Source organism: Neoarius graeffei, chromosome 5, assembly GCF_027579695.1.
Source record: "Neoarius graeffei isolate fNeoGra1 chromosome 5, fNeoGra1.pri, whole genome shotgun sequence".
NCBI classification, from domain to species: Eukaryota; Metazoa; Chordata; class Actinopteri; order Siluriformes; family Ariidae; genus Neoarius; species Neoarius graeffei.
Genome location: NC_083573.1, coordinates 33543609 through 33567375, shown reverse-complemented (window position 1 = coordinate 33567375; position 23767 = coordinate 33543609). Strand labels below are relative to the sequence as shown.

Below are 23767 nucleotides of genomic sequence, written 5' to 3'. Positions count from 1 at the left end.
GATCTCGTTCCCACGCGTTATTAACGCGTGGCCACGGAATATTTTCAAGTACAAAGGAACTCCTAATGCTGTATTATAATGGTGATCTTGAAGGCAGATTTTGAACAGTCAGATTTCCATTAGTAGTTTGCACCAAGGCTTTTCAGTTTAACATTATATAATAGCAACTGATTATTTTCATGATTTAATGGTTTATGTTCTTAAATAAGAAGTTATGTTCCGAAAAATGATTTTCTATATAAAGAGTTTGAAGACTTGTGCATTATTATGGTAAATGAATAATTTACAGGCAAAATGTAAATTAAACTAATAATAGAGTTAACTGTTAAATAATTTGAATCTCATCTCATTATCTCAAGCTGCTTTATCCTTCTACAGGGTCGCAGGCAAGCTGGAGCCTATCCCAGCTGACTACGGGCGAAAGGCGGGGTACACCCTGGACAAGTCGCCAGGTCATCACAGGGCTGACACATAGACACAGACAACCATTCACACTCACATTCACACCTACGGTCAATTTAGAGTCACCAGTTAACCTAACCTGCATGTCTTTGGACTGTGGGGGAAACCGGAGCACCCGGAGGAAACCCACGCGGACATGGGGAGAACATGCAAACTCCACACAGAAAGGCCCTCGCCGGCCCTGGGGCTCGAACCCAGGACCTTCTTGCTGTGAGGCTGAGGCGACAGCGCTAACCACTACACCACCGTGCCGCCCCATAATTTGAATCATCACACGCACATCACATTATCTCTAGCCGCTTTATCCTTCTACAGGGTCGCAGGCAAGCTGGAGCCTATCCCAGCTGACTACGGGCGAAAGGCGGGGTACACCCTGGACAAGTCGCCAGGTCATCACAGGGCTGACACATAGACACAGACAACCATTCACACTCACATTCACACCTACGGTCAATTTAGAGTCACCAGTTAACCTAACCTGCATGTCTTTGGACTGTGGGGGAAACCGGAGCACCCGGAGGAAACCCACGCGGACACGGGGAGAACATGCAAACTCCACACAGAAAGGCCCTCGCCGGCCCCGGGGCTCGAACCCAGGACCTTCTTGCTGTGAGGCTGAGGCGACAGCGCTAACCACTACACCACCGTGCCGCCCCATAATTTGAATCATTTAAAGTATATATTAAATGGACACTGTCACACACTTTATGTTAGACCTGTCATTGCACTGAAACTATTGTAAGCATAACAACGAATAAAAGTTTGAAAAACATGGATAAAATGATAACTGAGATTGTTTTATTTAAATGTACATGTATAAAGAGTAAGGATAACCATAAAAGTATTAATATACAATATAAAGTTTTAAAGAAAATAGCAGGAGCCAGTCAACAATCAAGTTAACAGCACTAATTAACTACAGTCTTAAATAAATGAAAGAAACACATTTTCAGTGAAGTGAAATTGTGTTGATTCTAAGGTGCATTCTAAGGTGCTTTGATATTAGACTGTGTACAGAAAGTTTAAAGCTTTATATGAAGTTGTACTACAGCAGGCTAGTAAAGCAGGATTACAGGGATAGATGCACAAGGACAACAAATATGCAGATGCCTCCCAACACCAGTTACCTGAAACATAAAATTTCATGCATTTATTACATGTACTTAAGAATTCTGATTCTGAATTATGTATTTTACATGTTGAAAATCTAAAAATGCCAATTTAGTTGTCAATTGAGCATATAGTTAGGTCCATATATATTTGAACACTGACATAAATTTTGGTTTTTTTTTTACCTGTTTACTGAAACATATTCAAGTTATAGTTATATAATGGGCATGGACATAAAGTCCAGACTTCCAGCTTTCATTTGAGGGTATCCACATTAAAATTGGATGAAGGGTTTAGGAGTTTCAGCTCCTTAACATGTGCCACCCTGTTTTTAAAGGGCCCAAAAGTAATTGGACAATTGACTCAAAGGCTATTTCATGGGCAGGTGTGGGCAATTCCTTCGTTATGTCATTCTCAATTAAGCAGATAAAAGGCCTGGAGTTGATTTGAGGTGTGGTGCTTGCATTTGGAAGATTTTGCTGTGAAGAAAACATGCGGTCAAAGGAGCTCTCCATGCAAGTGAAACAAGCCATCCTTAAGCTGCGAAAACAGAAAAAAAAAACATCCGAGAAATTGCTACAATATTAGGAGTGGCAAAATCTACAGTTTGGTACATCCTGAGAAAGAAAGAAAGAAAGCAAGCACTGGTGAACTCATCAATGCAAAAAGACACCAACAGAAGTCAACAGTGGTGGATGATCACAGAATAATTTCCATGGTGAAGAGAAACCCCTTCACAACAGCCAACCAAGTGAACAACACTCTCCAGGAGGTAGGCATATCAATATCCAAATCTACCATAAAGAGAAGACTGCATGAAAGTAAATACAGAGGGTTCACTGCACGGTGCAAGCCACTCATAAGCTCGTCTTGTCTCGTCTTCTTCCGCTTATCCGGGACCGGGTCGCGGAGGCAGCAGTCTAAGCATGGAAGCCCAAACTTCCCTTTCCCCAGACACCTCGGCCAGCTCCTCGGGAAGAACACCGAGGCGTTCCCAGGCCAGCCGAGAGACATAGTCCCTCCAGCGTGTCCTGGGTCTTCCCCGGGGCCTCCTCCCGGGGGGACATGCCTGGAACACCTCCCCAGGGAGGCGTCCAGGAGGCATCCGAAAAAGATGCCCGAGCCACCTCAGCTGGTTCCTCTCGATGTGGAGGAGCAGCGGCTCTACTCCGAGCTCCTCCCGAGTGACTGTGCTTCTCACCCTATCTCTAAGGGAGCGCCCAGCCACCCTGCGAAGGAAACTCATTTCAGCCGCTTGTATCCGCGATCTTGTTCTTTCTGTCATTACCCAAAGCTCATGACCATAGGTGAGAGTCGGAACGTAGATCGACCGGTAAATTGAGAGCTTTGCCTTTTGGCTCAGCTCCTTCTTCACCACGACGGACCGGTAAAGCGACCGCATCACTGCGGAGGCTGCACCGATCCGCCTGTCGATCTCACGCTCCATCCTTCCCTCACTCGTGAACAAGATCCCGAGATACTTAAACTCCTCCACTTGAGGCAGGACTTCTCCACCAACCTGGAGAGGGCAAGCCACCCTTTTCCGGTCGAGAACCATGGCCTCGGACTTGGAGGTGCTGATTCTCATCCCAGCCGCTTCACACTCGACTGCAAACCGCCCCAGTGCATGCTGAAGGTCCTGGTTTGAAGAAGCCAACAGGACAACATCATCCGCAAAAAGCAGAGATGAAATCCTGTGGTTCCCAAACAGGATTCCTTCCGGCCCCTGGCTGCGCCTAGAAATTCCGTCCATAAAAATTATGAACAGAACCGGTGACAAAGGGCAGCCCTGCCGGAGTCCAACATGCACTGGGAACAGGTCTGACTTACTGCCGGCAATGCGAACCAGACTCCTGCTCCATTCGTACAGGGACCGGACAGCCCTTAGCAAAGAGCCCCGAACCCCATACTCCCGAAGCACCCCCCACAGAATACCACGGGGGACACGGTCGAATGCCTTCTCCAGATCCACAAAGCACATGTGGACTGGTTGGGCAAACTCCCATGAACCCTCGAGCACCCTATGAAGGGTATAGAGCTGGTCCAGTGTTCCACGACCAGGACGAAAACCGCATTGTTCCTCCTGGATCCGAGGTTCGACTATTGGTCGAATTCTCCTCTCCAGTACCCTGGAGTAAACTTTCCCTGGGAGGCTGAGAAGTGTGATTCCCCTATAATTAGAGCACACTCTCCGGTCCCCTTTCTTAAAAAGAGGGACCACCACCCCAGTCTGCCACTCCAGAGGCACTGTCCCCGACCGCCACGCGATGTTGCAGAGGCGTGTCAACCAAGACAGCCCCACAACATCCAGAGACTTGAGATACTCAGGGCGGATCTCATCCACCCCCGGTGCCTTGCCACCGAGGAGCTTGCAAACCACCTCAGTGACTTTGGCTTGGGCAATGGATGAGTCCACCTCTGAGTCATCAGCCTCAGTCTCCTCAGTGGAAGACATGACGGTGGGATTGAGGAGATCCTCAAAGTATTCCTTCCACCGCCCGACAATGTCCCCAGTCGAGGTCAACAGCTCCCCACCCGCACTGTAAACAGTGTTGGCAGAGTACTGCTTCCCCCTCCTGAGGCGCCGGACGGTTTGCCAGAATTTCTTCGAGGCCGACCGATAGTCCTTCTCCATGGCCTCCCCGAACTCCTCCCAGTTCCGAGTTTTTGCCTCCGCAACTGCCCGAGCTGCAGCACGCCTGGCCTGCCGATACCCGTCGGCTGCCTCAGGAGTCCCGGAGGTCAACATGGCCCGATAGGACTCCTTCTTCAGCTTGACGGCATCCCTTACTTCCGGTGTCCACCACCGGGTTCGGGGATTGCCGCCACGACAGGCACCGGAGACCTTGCGGCCACAGCTCCGAACAGCTGCGTCCACAATGGAGGTAGAGAACATGGTCCACTCAGACTCAATGTCCCCCGCCTCCCTCGGAAGCTGGGAAAAGCTCTCCCGGAGGTGGGAGTTAAAGACCTCCCCAACAGAGTGCTCGGCCAGACGTTCCCAGCAGACCCTCACCATACGTTTAGGCCTGCCAGGTCTGTCCAACTTCCTCCTCCGCCAGCGGATCCAACTCACCACCAGGTGGTGATCAGTTGACAGCTCAGCCCCTCTCTTCACCCGAGTGTCCAAGACATAGGGCCGGAGATCAGATGAAACGACTACAAAGTCGATCATCGACCTCCGACCTAAGGTGTCCTGGTGCCACGTGCACTTATGGACACCCCTATGCTCGAACATGGTGTTCGTTATGGACAAACCGTGACTAGCACAGAAGTCCAATAACAAAACACCACTTGGGTTCAGATCGGGGAGGCCGTTCCTCCCAACCACGCCCCTCCAGGTGACACTGTCATCGCCCACGTGAGCATTGAAGTCCCCCAGTAGCACAATGGAGTCCCCAGTCTGAGCACCCCTCAGTACCTCTCCCAGGGACTCCAAGAAGGCCGGATACTCTATACTGCTATTTGGCCCGTAGGCACAAACAACAGCAAGAGCCCTCTCCCCAATCCGAAGGCGCAGAGAGGCGACCCTCTCGTTCACTGGGGTAAACTCCAACACATGGCGGCTGAGCTGGGGAGCTATAAGCAAGCCCACACCAGCCCGCCGCCGCTCACCACGGGCGACTCCAGAGCAGTGGAAAGTCCAGCCCCTCTCGAGGAGCTGGGTTCCAGAGCCCAAGCTATGCGTGGAGGTGAGCCCGACTATCTCTAGCCGGTACCTCTCAACCTCCCGCACAAGCTCAGGCTCCTTCCCCCCCAGCGAAGTGACATTCCATGTCCCAACAGCCAGCCGCTGTGTCCGGGGATCAGGTCGTCGAGGCCCCTGCCTTCGACTGCCACCCAATCCACATTGCACCAAACCCCTACTGCTACCTCTGTGGGTGGTGAACCCACAGGAGGTCGGGCCCACGTCACCTCTTCGGGCTGAGCCCAGCCGGGCCCCATGGGCAAAGGCCTGGCCACCAAGCGCTCGCATACGAGCCCCAACCCCGGGCCTGGCTCCAGGGTGGGGCCCCGGCTGCGTCCTACCGGGCGACGTCACGGTCCTGGATTTTTTCTCCATAGGGGGTTTTTGGTGAACTGCTCTTGGTCTGGCCTGTCACCTAGGACCTGTCTGCCTTGGGAAACCCTACCAGGGGCATAATGCCCCCGACAACATAGCTCCTAGGATCATTCAAGCACACAAACCCCTCCACCACAATAAGGTGGCAGTTCTAGGAGGGGCACTCATAAGCCTCAAGAATAAAAAGGCTAGATTGGACTTTGCTAAAAAGCATCTAAAAAAGCCAGCACAGTTCTGGAAGAACATTCTTTGGACAGATGAAACCAAGATCAACCACTACCAGAATGATGGAAAGAAAAAAGTATGGTGAAGGCGTGGTACAGCTCATGATCCAAAGCATACCACATCATCTGTAAAACACGGCGGAGGCAGTGTGATGGCTTGGGCATGCATGGCTGCCAGTGGCACTGGGTCACTAGTGTTTATTGATGATGTGACACAGGACAGAAGCAGCCGGATGAATTCTGAGGTATTCAGAGACATAACGTGTGCTCAAATCCAGCCAAATTGATTGGTCGGCGTTTCATAATACAGATGGACAATGACCCAGAACATAAAGCCAAAGCAACCCAGGAGTTTATTAAAGCAAAGAAGTGGAATATTCTTGAATGGCCAAGTCAGTCACCTGATCTCAACCCAATTGAGCATGCATTTCACTTGTTAAAGACTAAACTTCAGACAGAAAGGCCCAGACACAAACAGCAACTGAAAACCGCTGCAGTAAAGGCCTGGCAGAGCATTAAAAAGGAGGAAACACAGCGTCTGGTGATGTCCATGAGTTCAAGACTTCAGGCAGTCATTGCCAACAAAGGGCTTTCAACCAAGTATTAGAAATGAACATCTCATCTCATTATCTCTAGCCGCTTTATCCTTCTACAGGGTCACAGGCAAGCTGGAGCCTATCCCAGCTGACTACAGGCGAAAGGCGGGGTACACCCTGGACAAGTCGCCAGGTCATCACAGGGCTGACACATAGACACAGACAACCATTCACACCTACGGTCAATTTAGAGTCACCAGTTAACCTAACCTGCATGTCTTTGGACTGTGGGGGAAACCGGAGCACCCAGAGGAAACCCACGCGGAGAACATGCAAACTCCACACAGAAAGGCCCTCACCGGCCATGGGGTTCGAACCCAGGACCTTCTTGCTGTGAGGCGACAGCGCTAACCACTACACCACCGTGCCACCCTTAGAAATGAACATCTCATCTCATTATCTCTAGCCGCTTTATCCTTCTACAGGGTCGCAGGCAAGCTGGAGCCTATCCCAGCTGACTATGGACGAAAGGCGGGGTACACCCTGGACAAGTCGCCAGGTCATCACAGGGCTGACACATAGACACAGACAACCATTCACACTCACATTCACACCTACGGTCAATTTAGAGTCACCAGTTAACCTAACCTGCATGTCTTTGGGCTGTGGGGGAAACCGGAGCACCCGGAGGAAACCCACACGGACACGGGGAGAACATGCAAACTCCGCACAGAAAGGCCCTCGCCGGCCCCAGGGCTCGAACCCAGGACCTTCTTGCTGTGAGGCGACAGCGCTAACCACTACACCACCGTGCCGCCCAGAAATGAACATTTTATTTCCAATTATTTAATTTGTCCAATTACTTTTGAGCCCCTGAAATGAAGGGATTGTGTTTAAAAAATGCTTTAGTTCCTCACATTTTTATGCAATCATTTTGTTCAACCCACTGAATTAAAGCTGAAAGTCTGAACTTCAACTGCATCTGAATTGTTTTGTTCAAAATTCATTGTGGTAATGTACAGAACCAAAATTAGAAAAATGTTGTCTCTGTCCAAATATTTATGGATCTAACTGTATAACTGAAACAAATAGTCTGAAACGGAATTTAATGTTTTTGAAACGGAAAATAGGAGGCTCTACAATAGCTAGAAAGGGCCCTTGGGAAGCAGTAACACTTTGTTTATCCCTATTCGATCGATTTGAACACCAGTAAACCGCATAGAAAATGATCATGTTTCCAAATGAAACGCTTTCGGCTCTCTATTATCAGCCTGCGACTCTTGAGTTCGTCCTTGACGACGGTTGTCAAGGAGGGTGAAATGGAAGGTACGCTTTAACTCATAAGCAAACAGAACGCGCTTGTCTTGTCGCCTAGCAACCCGTGCTTTAGCCTGGCTGCTAGCTGCAGGTGTGTGAGAAGAGAAGTGGAGAGCAATAATGGCGGGCTTGGAGAAAGCTGACATAGGGGCACTGAGCCATGAGCAGCAGGAAGAACTGCGCCAGTTTAAGGTACTCTAGATTCTGTATTTCGGGAAATGGAATTAAAAAAAAAAATCTCAAGAGAGAAATCGTCACTTTTGCACGTGGTGTGTGTCTGTTTTTCCGGTGCTGCCGTTTCAGGCTCAATAGTTAATATCGGGTTTGTTTGCTTTTTAAATATACAGCGTGACGGCTATAGTTATCGACACCTTAACCATATTTTGGCCATTGCAAAAGTAGAAAAGACTTTCACTACGTAAGTCAAGTCAACTTTATTGTCAAATATGCTCTACATGCTCGACATACAGCACAGATGAAATATCAGTCCTCTCTGACCCACGGTGCAAACAGGCAATGCAATAAATAAAAATAGAATAATTGAAAAAAACATACAACAAAATAAACAGTATAAACACTCTAGATAGGAACTAGACATAGACTAAACACTCAAACAATATAAACAGTATAAATAAACAGTATAAACACTAGATAGGAACTAGACATAGACTAAACACTCAGACAATATAAACAGTGTAAACACTAGATAAGAACTACACACAGACTAAACACTCAAACAGACAATATAAACAGTATAAACACTCTAGATATGAACTAGACGTAGACTAAACACTCATATATATATATGAGTGATTCCACGCTTATGGGTACTGAAATGGGGACATGAACTTATTTTTAAAAATTCACCTAAAACCATTTCTTTTTTTTTTTACCATCAGGTCACAAAACATGTAATCTTTAATGAATGATATGTTAAAAGATAACTTTAATTTTCTGAGATGTAATAAAAACATATTTATATGCCAAAGTCAGAACGTAACAGAAGTGTTGTGGACATATATATTCTCAATTTTAACAATGTAGAATTACTTTTTGAAACATAGGAAGGTGATGTTTTAGCAAATATAATTAATAAACATGTGTAGTAGAATAAACATACACATTCTTTCAATAAGATTAACATGGTATATAGCTAGATTGTAATTAATTTGTAACAGACGCGAGATGGACAATCGTAACAGAAGTAATGTAACAGACATCATTTTGGAACTCATAGGCTTGACTTTGGCATATAAATATGTTTTTATTACATCTCAGAAAATTAAAGTTATCTTTTAACATATCATTCATTAAAGATTACATGTTTTGTGACCTGATGGTAAAAAAGAAATGGTTTTAGGTGAATAAGTTCATGTCCCCATTTCAGTACCCATAAGCGTGGAATCACTCATATATATATATATATATATATATATATATATATATATATATATATATACACACACATAAATTGGTTCAAATAACCAAACAGTCAAGGGCACTTGAGGTATAGCAGGTAAACATGAAATAAGCAGTATAAACAAACTAGCAGCTGTTAAGATGAGGTAGTGCGGAATAGTGCAAATGAGCGAGGTAAAGTGAGATGTGCGGTCCCTGATATGCAGTAAAGTGTGCAAAAATAACTAGAATGCATTTCCGGAGAAAAAGCGAAAGTGTGCTTGCTCGGGTGCGCCGCCTGACACCCAGATTTGATGAGGGTACATGAACTGGTGCCGAAAGGCATCTCAACAAATATGGACCTGATACGTACGTCAAAGCGTGTCTGAGATATGAGGCAAAATACGTTTTTGCTAATCGTGACGCCCCCTAGTGGCCAAAAGACACTATATTTGATGAGGGTAGTTCGGATGGTGTCCAAAGTCATGCCACTAAATATGGTCTTGATACATCAAAGCGTTTCTATGATATGAGCTCACTTCCTGTTTGGCGGCTCTGCCATCAATTTTGATTGGCTGCCACGGGCGAACGCTTCGACGTATGAGAGCAAAACGAATATCACGTGTAAGGCATGGACTGGAGATCATGTTTGCCAAATTTCGTGATGATCGGACAAAACATGCGGCCAGGGTCACTTAACTCTCACTTTGGACAAAATTCAAAATGGCGGAAAGTCTAATTGGGGAAAATGACGTCATAGGGTGCGTTGGAATTGTCTAGCTCCAAGGATTCCAACGGCACCAGACTTAAGCCTAGGTCACAACCGGCCATACGTGCTCCTACGGCCGGTCTACGTGCAAAAAACGCAAGAAACGCACGGAGGGCGCACGTGAAACGCACGGAGGGCGCGCATGTGACGTGCTGATTTTCGAGCCGTAGACTGGCCGCAGACCGGCCACAGAGGTTCTTTGTCATGTCAAACAAACTCTACGGGCGCTTACGTTTTTTTCAGGTTGCAAGACAAACTTACGGCCAACGTGTGTCTTTCTCCACGAACAAAAAAATCGCAGCGATTTGGGAAACCCCAAAAATCGCACGGCCAAAAAATCGTACGTCCGGTTGTGACCTAGGCTTTATGAAAATCGGACATACGGATCAAAAGTTACGTGCATGAACGCATGTAAGAATGTGATCAGTTGGTGGCGCTAGAGCGTGAGACGTACCAACATGAAACTTGATGAAATCAATCAGGGTCCACTCCTCTATCAGTGTACCATGTTTCATGACTTTACACCTTACGATTTGGCCTCCCGAAGGAAAAATCTGGTTTTTGTGTCGAGCGCCCATTCATTTCAATAGGGAAAATTGTTTTCAAAAAACGCGAATTATGGGAGAACGACAAGGTGTATCAAAAAGCTGTATACAAGCATATCTGCACTACAGGCCGGACAAGTGAGAAGTGGAACAGTGTCTCTAACTCGGAAGCCCCGGGAGGAGTAGCGGCTCAAAAAAGTGGGTGAAAAATAGGGGTGGGCGGTATGGCCAAAAATGTATATCACGGTATAATTTGAGCCACTGACGGTATACGGTATACATCATGGTATTGTAATAGTTTTGTATATAAATTAAAACAGAACAGTTTCTTAGTGGTTACCATAGCAAAAAGTAAAAGCTTTCAATCAGGATGTTTTCAGCAATATTGAAATTTATTGTGCAAAACAGAAAACACAGGACATATAAAAAAGAATGATATTTAAAGAATAGGTAAAGTTCCTCAAACTCCTCGAATTCCTCATATAGACACAAAATTGTAAAGTACTTTTCTAAGTGCAAAAATAATCAACTGAGATGTAGAACCAAGCTTTTAAACAGCTTTAGTGCTAATTAGTAGCACACTTCAAGGCAAGTATAAAGTGAACCATAGTGCAAAGGACACTGCTTTCCTCCTCTCTTTTCCTAAATAACAACATAACATGGACATATCCACTGAAACACTTCAAGAAACAAAGCAGGAATCATTTAACCAAACATATAAACACAAAATTGAAAATGACTAAACACCTGAGTGCAAATACACTTTAGAAATGTTAGAGGTCGAATGAACCCAAACCTATAAACAAGTAAATAAGATACAGTGCACATTTATGGCAGGTTTTTAGCCAGGAAGACAAGCCTGTCCACATTCTCAGGCTTTAGTACAGCTCTGTGGCATGTAACAATATTGCCACCAGTGCTAAATGCCCTTTCTGATGGTGCACTGGTGGCCGGAATACACAGGTACCTCCGTGCCAGGCTTGCCACTCTTGGAAAATTTGCTTCGTGCAGCCTCCACCAGTCTAACGGGTTGGCCTCTCCATCAACCTCCAGGGCCTGCAGGTAGCTTTGTAGCTCAATGTCAATGGCTTCTCTGTCAGGGAGAGCAGCTGGGCCAGGAATGGATTCCTTTTTGAAAAAGCTGCCCAGGCTGCGCTTCATCCGCTTGGCCTCCACAACTTCTGCAGCTGCAGGCCCTGTGCTGCTACAGTGGTGTTTGAAAGTTTGTGAACCCTTTAGAATTTTCTATACTTCTGCATAAATATGACCTAAAACATCATCAGATTTTCACACAAGTCCTAAAAGTAGATAAAGAGAACCTAGTTAAACAAATGAGACAAAAATATTATACTTGGTAATTTATTTATTGAGGAAAATGATCCAATATTACTTATCTGTGAGTGGCAAAAGTATGTGAACCTTTCCTTTCAGTATCTGGTGTGACCCCCTTGTGCAGCAATAACTGCAGCTAAACGTTTCCGGTAACTGTTGATCAGTCCTGCACACCGGCTTGGAGGAATTTTAGCCCGTTCCTCCATACAGAACAGCTTCAACTCTGGGATGTTGGTGGGTTTCCTCACATGAACTGCTCGCTTCAGGTCCTTCCACAACATTTCGATTGGATTAAGGTCAGGACTTTGACTTGGCCATTCCAAAACATTAACTTTATTCTTCTTTAACCATTCTTTGGTAGAATGACTTGTGTGCTTAGGGTCATTGTCTTGCTGCATGACCCACCTTCTCTTGAGATTCAGTTCGTGGACAGATGTCCTGACATTTTCCTTTAGAATTCGCTGGTATAATTCAGAATTAATTGTTCCATCAATGATGACAAGTCGTCCTGGCCCAGATGCAGCGAAACAGGCCCCAACCATGATGCTACCACCACCATGTTTCACAGATGGGATAAGGTTCTTATGCTGGAATGCAGTGTTTTCCTTTCTCCAAACATAACGCTTCTCATTTAAACCAAAAAGTTCTATTTTGGTCTCCACAGAACATTTTTCCAATAGCCTTCTGGCTTGTCCACATGATCTTTAGCAAACTGCAGACGAGCAGCAATGTTCTTTTTGGAGAGCAGTTCTTTCTCCTTGCAACCCTTCCATGCACACCATTGTTGTTCAGTGTTCTTCTGATGGTGGACTCATGAACATTAACATTAGCCAATGTAAGAGAGGCCTTCAGTTGCTTAGAAGTTACCCTGGGGTCCTTTGTGACCTCACCGACTATTACATGCCTTGCTCTTGGAGTGATATTTGTTGGTCGACCACTCCTGGGGAGGGTAACAATGGTCTTGAATTTCCTCCATTTGTACACAATCTGTCTGACTGTGGATTGGTGGAGTCCAAACTCTTTAGAGATGGTTTTGTAACCTTTTCCAGCCTGATGAGCATCAACAATGCTTTTTCTGAGGTCCTCAGAAATATCCTTTGTTCATGCCATGATACACTTCCACAAACATGTGTTGTGAAGATCAGACTTTGATAGATCCCTGTTCTTTAAATAAAACAGGGTGCCCACTCACACCTGACTGTCATCCCATTGATTGAAAACACCTGACTCTAATTTCACCTTCAAATTAATTGCTAATCCTAGAGGTTCATACAAGTGTGGTTACAATGTCAATTGCCTGTTGACTGTCATTGGTAAACTACAAAACTAAAAATTAATACAAACAAGAATGAATGATTAACAAAATGTGATCTATGAAAATACTTAGAAAGTGGAACAAAAAGATTTTCTGATGCAGGTTAAACATTATCAGTTCATTTGTTTACAAACATTTGAATTACTTTCTCATTTACGTAAACACCAGCATGGATATATTTATATAAAATATATTTTGTACTAAATATGTCTATGTAAAACAAAATTTAAATAAAGACTGTTTTGTTAACTTAATACCACATACTGATTTATTTATTTATTTATTTTTTAAAAAATTATAAATCGTCTGGATGTCTAATTGTAGACAAAGGTATCTGTCAATAATTGTGGAACAGTGTCACGTGATTTGATATGCTAAGTAATCGTGAATCAACTGATTTTTTTTCCAGTACTTTTGCAATGGCCAAAAGATTAAGGCGTCAATAATTGTAGCCCCTCTCTCTCTCTCTCTCTCTCTCTCTCTCTCTCTCTCTCATATTTATTTATTTATTTATTTATTTATTAGTTAGTTAGTTAGTTAATTCTGTTTCAAGTTTAGTAGCTATTTTTGTGGTTGTACAAGCAATGTATAGATACTTATGTTTAATTTAACCGAGTCAGTCACACTTTCATGGGTGATATGTCGTTTATTAGTGTGTGAATCTTTTTAGAAAGGAATCACTAAAGTGAATGAATTGATACACTGAGTCGGTTCAGTTACCAATTAAATAATATTAGCTAGTGTTGAGTGTAGGGCTGTGCGATGTCCCCTTAATTGGCATCGACGATGTTTACAGTGCAAACATCGTGATGGACGATCATATTGCGGGGGGGGGGATTTTAATACCACGTTATTAAATATATTATTATTATTATTATTATTATTATTATTATTATTAAAAGTATTAGATACTCATCCGAGGCTTTGGCACGTAAAGAAAAAAAAGCGCTAGGTGATGTGGAATATTTGGCCTTGATAACGGATATGTGGTCCAGCTGCAACATGATGCCCTATATGTCAGCTACCGTACATTATGTGGACCGAGAGTGGGCAGTGCAGTCCAAATGCCTGCAGACGAGTTTCATGCCAGAGACACATTCAGCGGACAATTTAGAAGACGCATTGCGCGAGACACTTGCCGAATGGAAAATAGAGGAGAAAAAGATCGCCTGCATAACAACGGGGCGAATATTGTCACAGCCATCAGGCAATTGAAATGGCCGTGGTTAAGTTGTTTTGGGCACAATTTGAACCTGGCCATAACCAACTCGCTTGCGCAACAGAGGGCCAGTACAGACCGAGCGTTTGGAGTTTGCCGAGCAGTCAACACTGCGTTTGCGCACAGCTGGCTTCGGAGAAATGAGCTGCGCAAAGCGCAGGTGGAAATGAACCTCCCCGAGCACTCACTGATCACGCTAAGATATTAATCTGCTCTAACAATGAAAGACTAGTATTCAAACTATGAGAAGAAACTACACTTAAGCTATTACTCATTGTTTATTTACACCATATCAATTGAAGATGCGTTTCGGCCTTTAGTGCGCACTTGAACGCGCTAATTTTTCCAATTTATTAGTGTTTGAATTATTGCACCGGCTTTTAAAATCATGATTTAATATTGTTTTTTTTTTCCTGTCTTTACATTTATCAGAATCACCTTCATTCTTCCATTTGGTTTGACATTATGGCTTAGAGTGGACCATTTTGTGTCTGAAAGTAGGCCTATTTACCAGATTAAAGTTATTTGACTTCTGCCGAAGTCTGCGCTTCACTGCCGTTTGGGGTGCAATATTTCCCGACTGAAGTCGTTAATAGTGGCTATTTGTTTGAACAACATGACAAATTTTACATTAAAAGTATATTGTAGGCTAAAAAATGAAGTCAAAATGTATTATTAGTAGCATACTGTATTTGTGTAACCACATGTTATGTTCACTAGCACGTCCCTGCATCATAGCCTACGTGAACAAGCAGTAATAGGATATTACTTTATAATGATTTATATAATTATGTATTTATATATAATTATATGTTATATAATATTTATATATTAAACAAAACTAACTAACTAAACTAACAAAAAACTAACTTTTTAGGTTAAATAGGCCCAGATGATACCGTATATGCATGTTTATGACAGGAGGGGGCGTGGTATCACGATGGTGGCTCTCCATCGTGATGGATGACCACCATCGTCGATGGACGATGGCATCGTCTATCGGCACAGCCCTAGTTGAGTGGGCTGTGATAGATATATTCTATCCACATTCACTGGATATGAGTTCTCTGATTGGCTACTCTACTACTAGGCTATCAGCTCATATACCATGAGTAGAGAAAAACAAAATGGTGGCGCATGTTGCTGAACCAACCGAGGATGAAATAAAAACTGAGAAAAAAAAAAAAAGCAACAAAATATGGAATAAAAGTATTTGATGGTAAGAACCTATTTTTTTTTATTTTTTCAAGAAGTATTATCACATTTTTCACAAATTGCTCCTGTCATTTCACCAGTTTGTTTACATTCTAAGTGGAAATGGTTTTGTTGGACATTTTGTATAAAGTTTTTATTCATCAGATTTGCAAAAAATAAAATAAAATGGTCTGTTTCTCAAAATCCAGTGACTGTGGATAGAATAAAAGTTATTCCACTCAAGAGTTGTTGTTACTATTATTATACGTACACATTCGATGGAACAAGAAGTTTTGGTAGCTTTTTGGGTGTTCAACGTGTCTTTCTCTTTCAAAATTCTCAAAATCTTCCGTATTTAACGAAGCAAACCTGGCAGCCATGTTTGTTTACAAATTGTCAGTCGCTTGCTACCATAGAAGTTTTAGGTTTAATACGTATCTTATGGCATTTCCAATTCACTGCGACAGTTTACTGTGGGTGTTGTTGGCGAACAAAGAAGTGCTTCTATGCATGGGCAGCAGAAAACTTTCTCGCTGAATATTCGCATCAGCTCTAACGTGCGATGTCATGTTGTCTTGACAACCATGCAGTATCGTAAACCATATTCACCACTCATTCTCCATTGGGTAGCGTGACTTAATACGTGTAGGATAAGCAATATGCTAACAACATTGTATGCTATCAAACCAAATGAATGAAACTCGCTAGAAGGAAATCAAATATGTTTTTATTTCATCAAAAAAGTGTCCTGTATGTATAACCAATAATATCCAACCAGCAGAGCTCCTATGGTCACAATTGGACACCGATGAAGAGATAGAGCTATTAATGCAAAATGACTGGTAAAATGAGCTCTAACTCTACAACTACAGATAGGTGTGGCTAATAAAATAAATATCGATTAACTTTACACTCTGCTTGGTCAGACCAGCTACCAGAACAAAGGTGCATACCTGTAAGTTGGTAGAAAGGAAACAAAATTAACGGAATATGTGAATTACCACTACATTACAGATAAGCTGTGTTAAGAAAATAATGATGAGAAAATTAATTGCAGTCAGTGACCAGGAGCCCGAGATAGCAAAATTTGGCGATGCTCTCAGAGAGGGAAGGGTAATATATTCTATCTCCCATGTCAATTATAGCAACACTAGCCAATCATTGGTGTCTATGAGTTCATGTGTGTGGAGGTGGAAGGATAGTGCTTTCCTCCAAGTATATTACGCTTCCCTGTGACGCTGCTTGAACAGCAGTTGGAAAAGCTGCAATCAGCTGGCCTCAGAAGAATCACGTGATCACCTTCACCCTCCCTGGCTGGTAACTGACGTGTGTTGGGGGAGAGCTGTCTGGTGTGTGGGAAATGGCCAGGACTACAAATAAAATGAGGGGGAAATCCAAAAAAATTTATCAGTTTAGTCCAGTAATAAGAAAGATGGAAAATAACTTACCATCTGGCGAAAGTTGTGTAGCAGCTCAATCAACTTGGCCTGTGTTTTACCAAGCTAGATTTTTCAGCAGGGCACATTGTTTAAGAGCATAGTAACCTCTTGATCCTCATACCATGCAAGATACCACATATCCTGTGCTCAGAATGGGCCAACCATTGGGACAGTGGTGTTCCTCTTTCCCTGAGGTGTTAGCCAGAGAAGGACTTTTGTGTAAAAATTTTAGTGAACAACAGATGGGCGACAGTTAATAAATGTACACCGAAAAATGTACCTCTGTGGTAGTTGTACCTGAAAAAGAGGGTAAGTAAATGTACGCTATATGATCGAGTATATGGGCACATGTCCATCACACCTATATGAGCTTGTTGGACATCGCATTCCAAAGTCACGGGCATTAATATGGAGCTTAATGGTGTCCACATACTTTTGGCCATATGGTAAGCTGGGGTGCCCAATTAAATTTTAACCCAATTTGTACTGTGAATATGGCATGATTTCACTTTCATATTTTCCCTTAGATCAAGACAAGAATAGCGAATGAACTGTATCTGAGAGCTCATCCAGAAGTGGAAATTCTGCTGGGTGATTTCCTACGGTAAGTATCCAGATCAATGAACAGTTTGGCTCAAGAAACGTACAAAATCTATAGAATGCCCCATCTTTTATATATATATATATATATATATATATATATATATATATATATATATATATATATATATATACATACACAGTGGGCCAAAAAAGTATTTAGTCAGCCACCAACTGTGCAAGTTCTCCCACTTAAAAAGATGAGAGAGGCCTGTAATTTTCATCATAGGTACACTTCAACTATGAGAGACAGAATGGGGGGAAAGAATCCAGGAAATCACATTGTAGGATTTTTAATTAATTAATTGGTAAATTCCTTGGTAAAATAAGTATTTGGTCACCTGCAAACAAGCAAGATTTCTGGCTCTCACAGACCTGTAACTTCTTCTTTAAGAGGCTCCTCTGTCCTCCACTCATTACCTGTATAAATGGCACCTGTTTGAACTCGTTATCAGTATAAAAGACACCTGTCCACAACCTCAAACAGTCACACTCCAAACTCCGCTATGGCCAAGACCAAAGAGCTGTCAAAGGACACCAGAAACAAAATTGTAGACCTGCACCAGGCTGGGAAGACTGAATCTGCAATAGGTAAGCAGCTTGGTGTGAAGAAATCAACTGTGGGAGCAATTATTAGAAAATGGAAGACATACAAGACCACTGATAATCTCCCTCGATCTGGGGCTCCATGCAAGATCTCACCCCGTGGGGTCAAAATTATCACAAGAACGGTGAGCAAAAATCCCAGAACCACACGGGGGGACCTAGTGAATGAAATGCAGAGAGCTGGGACCAAAGTAACAAAGGCTACCATCAGTAACACACTACGCCGCCAGGGACTCAAATCCTGCAGTGCCAGACGTGTCCATGATCGTCTGAAGTTTGCTAGAGAGCATTTGGATGATCCAAAAGAGGATTGGGAGAATGTCATATGGTCAGATGAAACCAAAATAGAACTTTTTGGTAAAGACTCAACTTGTCGTGTTTGGAGGAGAAAGAATGCTGAGTTGCATCCAAAGAACACCATACCTACTGTGAAGCATGGGGGTGGAAACATCATGCTTTGGGGCTGATTTTCTGCAAAGGGACCAGGACGACTGATCCGTGTAAAGGAAAGAATGAATGGGGCCATGTATCGTGAGATTTTGAGTGAAAACCTCCTTCCATCAGCAAGGGCATTGAAGATGAAACGTGGCTGGGTCTTTCAGCATGACAATGATCCCAAACACATCGCCCAGGCAACAAAGGAGTGGCTTCGTAAGAAGCATTTCAAGGTCCTGGAGTGGCCTAGCCAGTCTCCAGATCTTAACCCCATAGAAAATCTTTGAGGGAGTTGAAAGTCCATGTTGCCCAGCGACAGCCCCAAAACATCACTGCTCTAGAGGAGATCTGCATGGAGGAATGGGCCAAAATACCAGCAACAGTGTGTGAAAACCTTGTGAAGACCTACAGAAAACGTTTGACCTCTGTCATTGCCAACAAAGGGTATATAACAAAGTATTGAGATGAACTTTTGTTATTGACCAAATACTTATTTTCCACCATAATTTGGAAATAAATTATTTAAAAATCAGACAGTGTGATTTTCTGGATTTTTTTTTCTCATTTTGTCTCTCATAGTTGAAGTGTACCTATGATGAAAATTACAGGCCTCTCTCATCTTTTTAAGTGGGAGAACTTTTTTGCCCCACTGTGTGTGTGTGTGTGTGTGTGTGTGTGTGTGTGTGTGTGTGTGTGTGTGTGTGTGTGTGTATATATACAAAAGTCTCTGTCAGCCAACAACCAGTCTGTCCAAAAGGATCCAAAGGATACCAAAGGATATAGATAATGTAGAATAGAAACATTTCACTCTGACACCCAACTTTTGAACATTATTAAAAATTTATTCTTGACAAATGTTTCGGCCTTCTGCCTTCTTCAGTGTCGTAAAAAGCTTTTTTTTTCTTCAGTGTCGTAAAAAACAGTTTTTTACGACACTGAAGAAGGCCGAAACGTTTGTCGAGAATAAATTTTTTATAATGTTCAAAAGTTGGGTGTCAGAGTGAAATGTTTCTGTTCCACATTTTATATATATATATATATATATATATATATATATATATATATATATATATATATATGAGTGATTCCACGCTTATGGGTACTGAAATGGGGACATGAACTTATTTTTAAAAATTCACCTAAAACCATTTCTTTTTTTACCATCAGGTCACAAAACATGTAATCTTTAATGAATGATTTGTTAAAAGATAACTTTTTAATTTTCTGAGATGTAATAAAAACATTTATATGCCAAAGTCAGAACGTAACAGAAGTGTTGTGGACATATATATTCTCAATTTTAACAATGTAGAATTACTTTTTGAAACATAGGAAGGTGATGTTTTAGCAAATATAATTAATAAACATGTGTAGTAGAATAAACATACACATTCTTTCAATAAGATTAACTGGTATATAGCTAGATTGTAATTAATTTGTAACAGACGCGAGATGGACAATCGTAACAGAAGTAATGTAACAGACATCATTTTGGAACTCATAGGCTTGACTTTGGCATATAAATATGTTTTTATTACATCTCAGAAAATTAAAGTTATCTTTTAACATATCATTCATTAAAGATTACATGTTTTGTGACCTGATGGTTAAAAAAGAAATGGTTTTAGGTGAATTTTTAAAAATAAGTTCATGTCCCCATTTCAGTACCCATAAGCGTGGAATCACTCATTCATATATATATAATATATATATATATATATAAAACCCCGATTCCAAAAAAGTTGGGATAAAGTACAAATTGTAAATAAAAACGGAATGCAATGATGTGGAAGTTTCAAAATTCCATATTTAATTCAGAATAGAACATAGATGACATATCAAATGTTTAAACTGAGAAAATGTATCATTTAAAGAGAAAAATTAGGTGATTTCAAATTTCATGACAACAACACATCTCAAAAAAGTTGGGACAAGGCCATGTTTACCACTGTGAGACATCCCCTTTTCTCTTTACAACAGTCTGTAAACGTCTGGGGACTGAGGAGACAAGTTGCTCAAGTTTAGGGATAGGAATGTTAACCCATTCTTGTCTAATGTAGGATTCTAGTTGCTCAACTGTCTTAGGTCTTTTTTGTCGTATCTTCCGTTTTATGATGCGCCAAATGTTTTCTATGGGTGAAAGATGTGGACTGCAGGCTGGCCAGTTCAGTACCTGGACCCTTCTTCTACGCAGCCATGATGCTGTAATTGATGCAGTATGTGGTTTGGCATTGTCGTGTTGGAAAATGCATGGTCTTCCCTGAAAGAGACGTCATCTGGATGGGAGCATATGTTGCTCTAGAACCTGGATATACCTTTCAGCATTGATGGCGTCTTTCCAGATGTGTAAGCTGCCCATGCCATACGCACTAATGCAACCCCATACCATCAGAGATGCAGGCTTCTGAACTGAGCGCTGATAACAACTTGGGTCGTACTTCTCCTCTTTCGTCCGAATGACACGGCGTCCCTGATTTCCATAAAAAACTTCAAATTTTGATTCGTCTGACCACAGAACAGTTTTCCACTTTGCCACAGTCCATTTTAAATGAGCCTTGGCCCAGAGAAGACGTCTGCACTTCTGGATCATGTTTAGATACGGCTTCTTCTTTGAACTATAAAGTTTTAGCTGGCAACAGCGGATGGCACGGTGAATTGTGTTCACAGATAATGTTCTCTGGAAATATTCCTGAGCCCATTTTGTGATTTCCAATACAGAAACATGCCTGTATGTGATGCAGTGCCGTCTAAGGGCCCGAAGATCACGGGCACCCAGTATGGTTTTCCGGCCTTGACCCTTACTCACAGAGATTCTTCCAGATTCTCTGAATCTTTTGATGATATTATGCACTATAGATGATGATATGTTCAAAGTCTTTGCAATTTTACACTGTCGAACTCCTTTCTGATATTGCTCCACTATTTGTCGGCGCAGAATTAGGGGGATTGGTGATCCTCTTCCCATCTTTACTTCTGAGAGCCGCTGCCACTCCAAGATGCTCTTTTTATACCCAGTCATGTTAATGACCTATTGCCAATTGATCTAATGAGTTGCAATTTGGTCCTCCAGCTGTTCCTTTTTTGTACCTTTAACTTTTCCAGCCTCTTATTGCCCCGTCCCAACTTTTTTGAGATGTGTTGCTGTCATGAAATTTCAAATGAGCCAATATTTGGCATGAAATTTCAAAATGTCTCGCTTTCGACATTTGATATGTTGTCTATGTTCTATTGTGAATACAATATCAGTTTTTGAGATTTGTAAATTATTGCATTCTGTTTTTATTTACAATTTGTACTTTGTCCCAACGTTTTTGGAATCGGGGTTTATATATAGTGCATCTCAAACAATTAGAATATCATGAACAAGTTCATTTTTTGTCATTTAATTCAAAAAGGTAAACTTTCATATAGTCTGTATTCATTACACATCAAGTGAAATATTTCAAGCTTTTTTGTTTTAATTTTGATGATTATGGCTTATAGCTTATGAAAATCAGAAATCCAGTATCTCAAATTATTTCTTAAGGTCAATCAAAAAAGGATTTACAAAACAGAAATGTCCAAATTCTAAAAAGTCTGTTCATTTATACACTCAGTACTTGGTTGGGGCTCCTTTACCACAAATTACTGCATCACTGCGGCGTGGCATGGAGGCGATCAGCCTGTGATCACCTCAGCAGCAGTGGCACTGCTGAGGTGTTACTGAAGCCCAGATTGCTTTGATGGCGGTTTTCAGCTCGTTTGTATTTTTGGGTCAGGAATTTCTTATCATCTTCTGGACAATACTCCATCGATTCTCTGTGGGGTTCAAGTCAGGTGAGTTGGATGGCCAATCAAGCACAATAGTATCATGGTCAGCAAACCATTTGGTAGTAGTTTTGGCACTGTGGGCAGGTGCTAAGTCCTGCTGGAAAAGAAAATCAGCATCTCCATAGAGCTTGTCAGCAGATGGAAGCATGAAGTGCTCTAAAATCTCCTGGTAGACGGCTGTACTGACTTTGGACTTGATAAAAACACAGTGGACCAACACCAGCACATGACACGGCACCCCAAATCATCACAGATTGTGGAAACTTCACACTGGACTTCAAACACCTTGGATTCTGTGCCTCTCCACTCTTCCTCCAGACTCTAGGGCCTTGATTTCCAAATGAAATGCAAAATTTACTTTCATCTGAAAAGAGGACTTTGGAACACTGAGCAACAGTCCATTTCTTTCTCTCCTCAGCCCAGGTAAGATGCTTCTGATGTCTCTGGTTCAGGAGTGGCTTAATATTAGGAATGTGACAATTGTAGCCCCTTTCCTGAAGGCGTCTGTGCGTAGTGGCTCTTGATGCGCTGACACCAGCCTCAGTCCACTCCTTGTGAAGCTCTCTCACATTCTTGAATTGACTTTTCTTGACAATCCTCTCAAGGCTGTGGTTATCCCTGTTGCTTGTGCACCTTTTCCAGTCAGCCTTTTCAGCCATGACCTCCTGTGGCTTACCGTCCTTTTGCGTCTGATCGTCTTCTGGACAACTGTCAAGTCAGCATTTATTTTATTAAATATCGCCAGACACGGGTTACTCGAGCAGTGGTCAACAGGGATGTGGAGATTCCTTTTAGAAAAACATCTTTCAGCCACAATGCACTATCTATTAAAGGTAGTGCTTTGTGGAACACAATACCTGTGTCTATAAGGGAATGTCCCTCCTTGGTCACTTTCAAGACCCATGTCAAGGTGTGGCTTAGAGCTCACCAAACATGTACACACCTCTAATTTCTTACACATACATACATACACACACATACAAACACTCTAATAACATATAACTTTAACAGCACTAATACATAGTCCTATTCTTAAGTAAGTGTATTATATCATAAATGTGATTGTGGTTTTTGTATTTGTATTTCTTCTCTTTTAGTACTTACTATGTGTGTATAGCTGTGTATGTCTGGACTTTTTTTGTCTTTTTATTTATGAACATCTAACCTGCTTATTATGGACTACAGATGGAAATTAGCCCTCGGGCTACAATCTGGCACATTTACATGTACTGTGTATGTGTTCATCAATGTGCATTGTCCTGAAAATAAAGTAAAGCAGTCTCCCCATGATTGTGGTTGTGTGTACTGAACTAGACCAAAAGATGCACTGTATTTATACTGTTTTACTCAAACTTGAAATGAAATATGAATACGAATATAATTATCAAAATTA

At 42.3% G+C, this 23767-nt stretch overlaps 1 protein-coding gene across 1 annotated transcript in view; it reads left to right on the top strand.

Moving 5' to 3' along the window:
* The first annotated feature begins 7822 nt into the window (after window positions 1-7822).
* LOC132885955 (RIIa domain-containing protein 1-like) overlaps window positions 7823-23767 on the top strand; it is a 43042-nt gene continuing 27097 nt past the window's right edge. Inside the window, exons 1-2 of the mRNA XM_060920487.1 lie at window positions 7823-7904; window positions 17451-17527. Of these exons, the coding sequence (XP_060776470.1) occupies window positions 7833-7904; window positions 17451-17527 (149 nt within the window). The 5' untranslated portion in view covers window positions 7823-7832. The remainder of the gene's footprint in view (window positions 7905-17450; window positions 17528-23767) is intronic.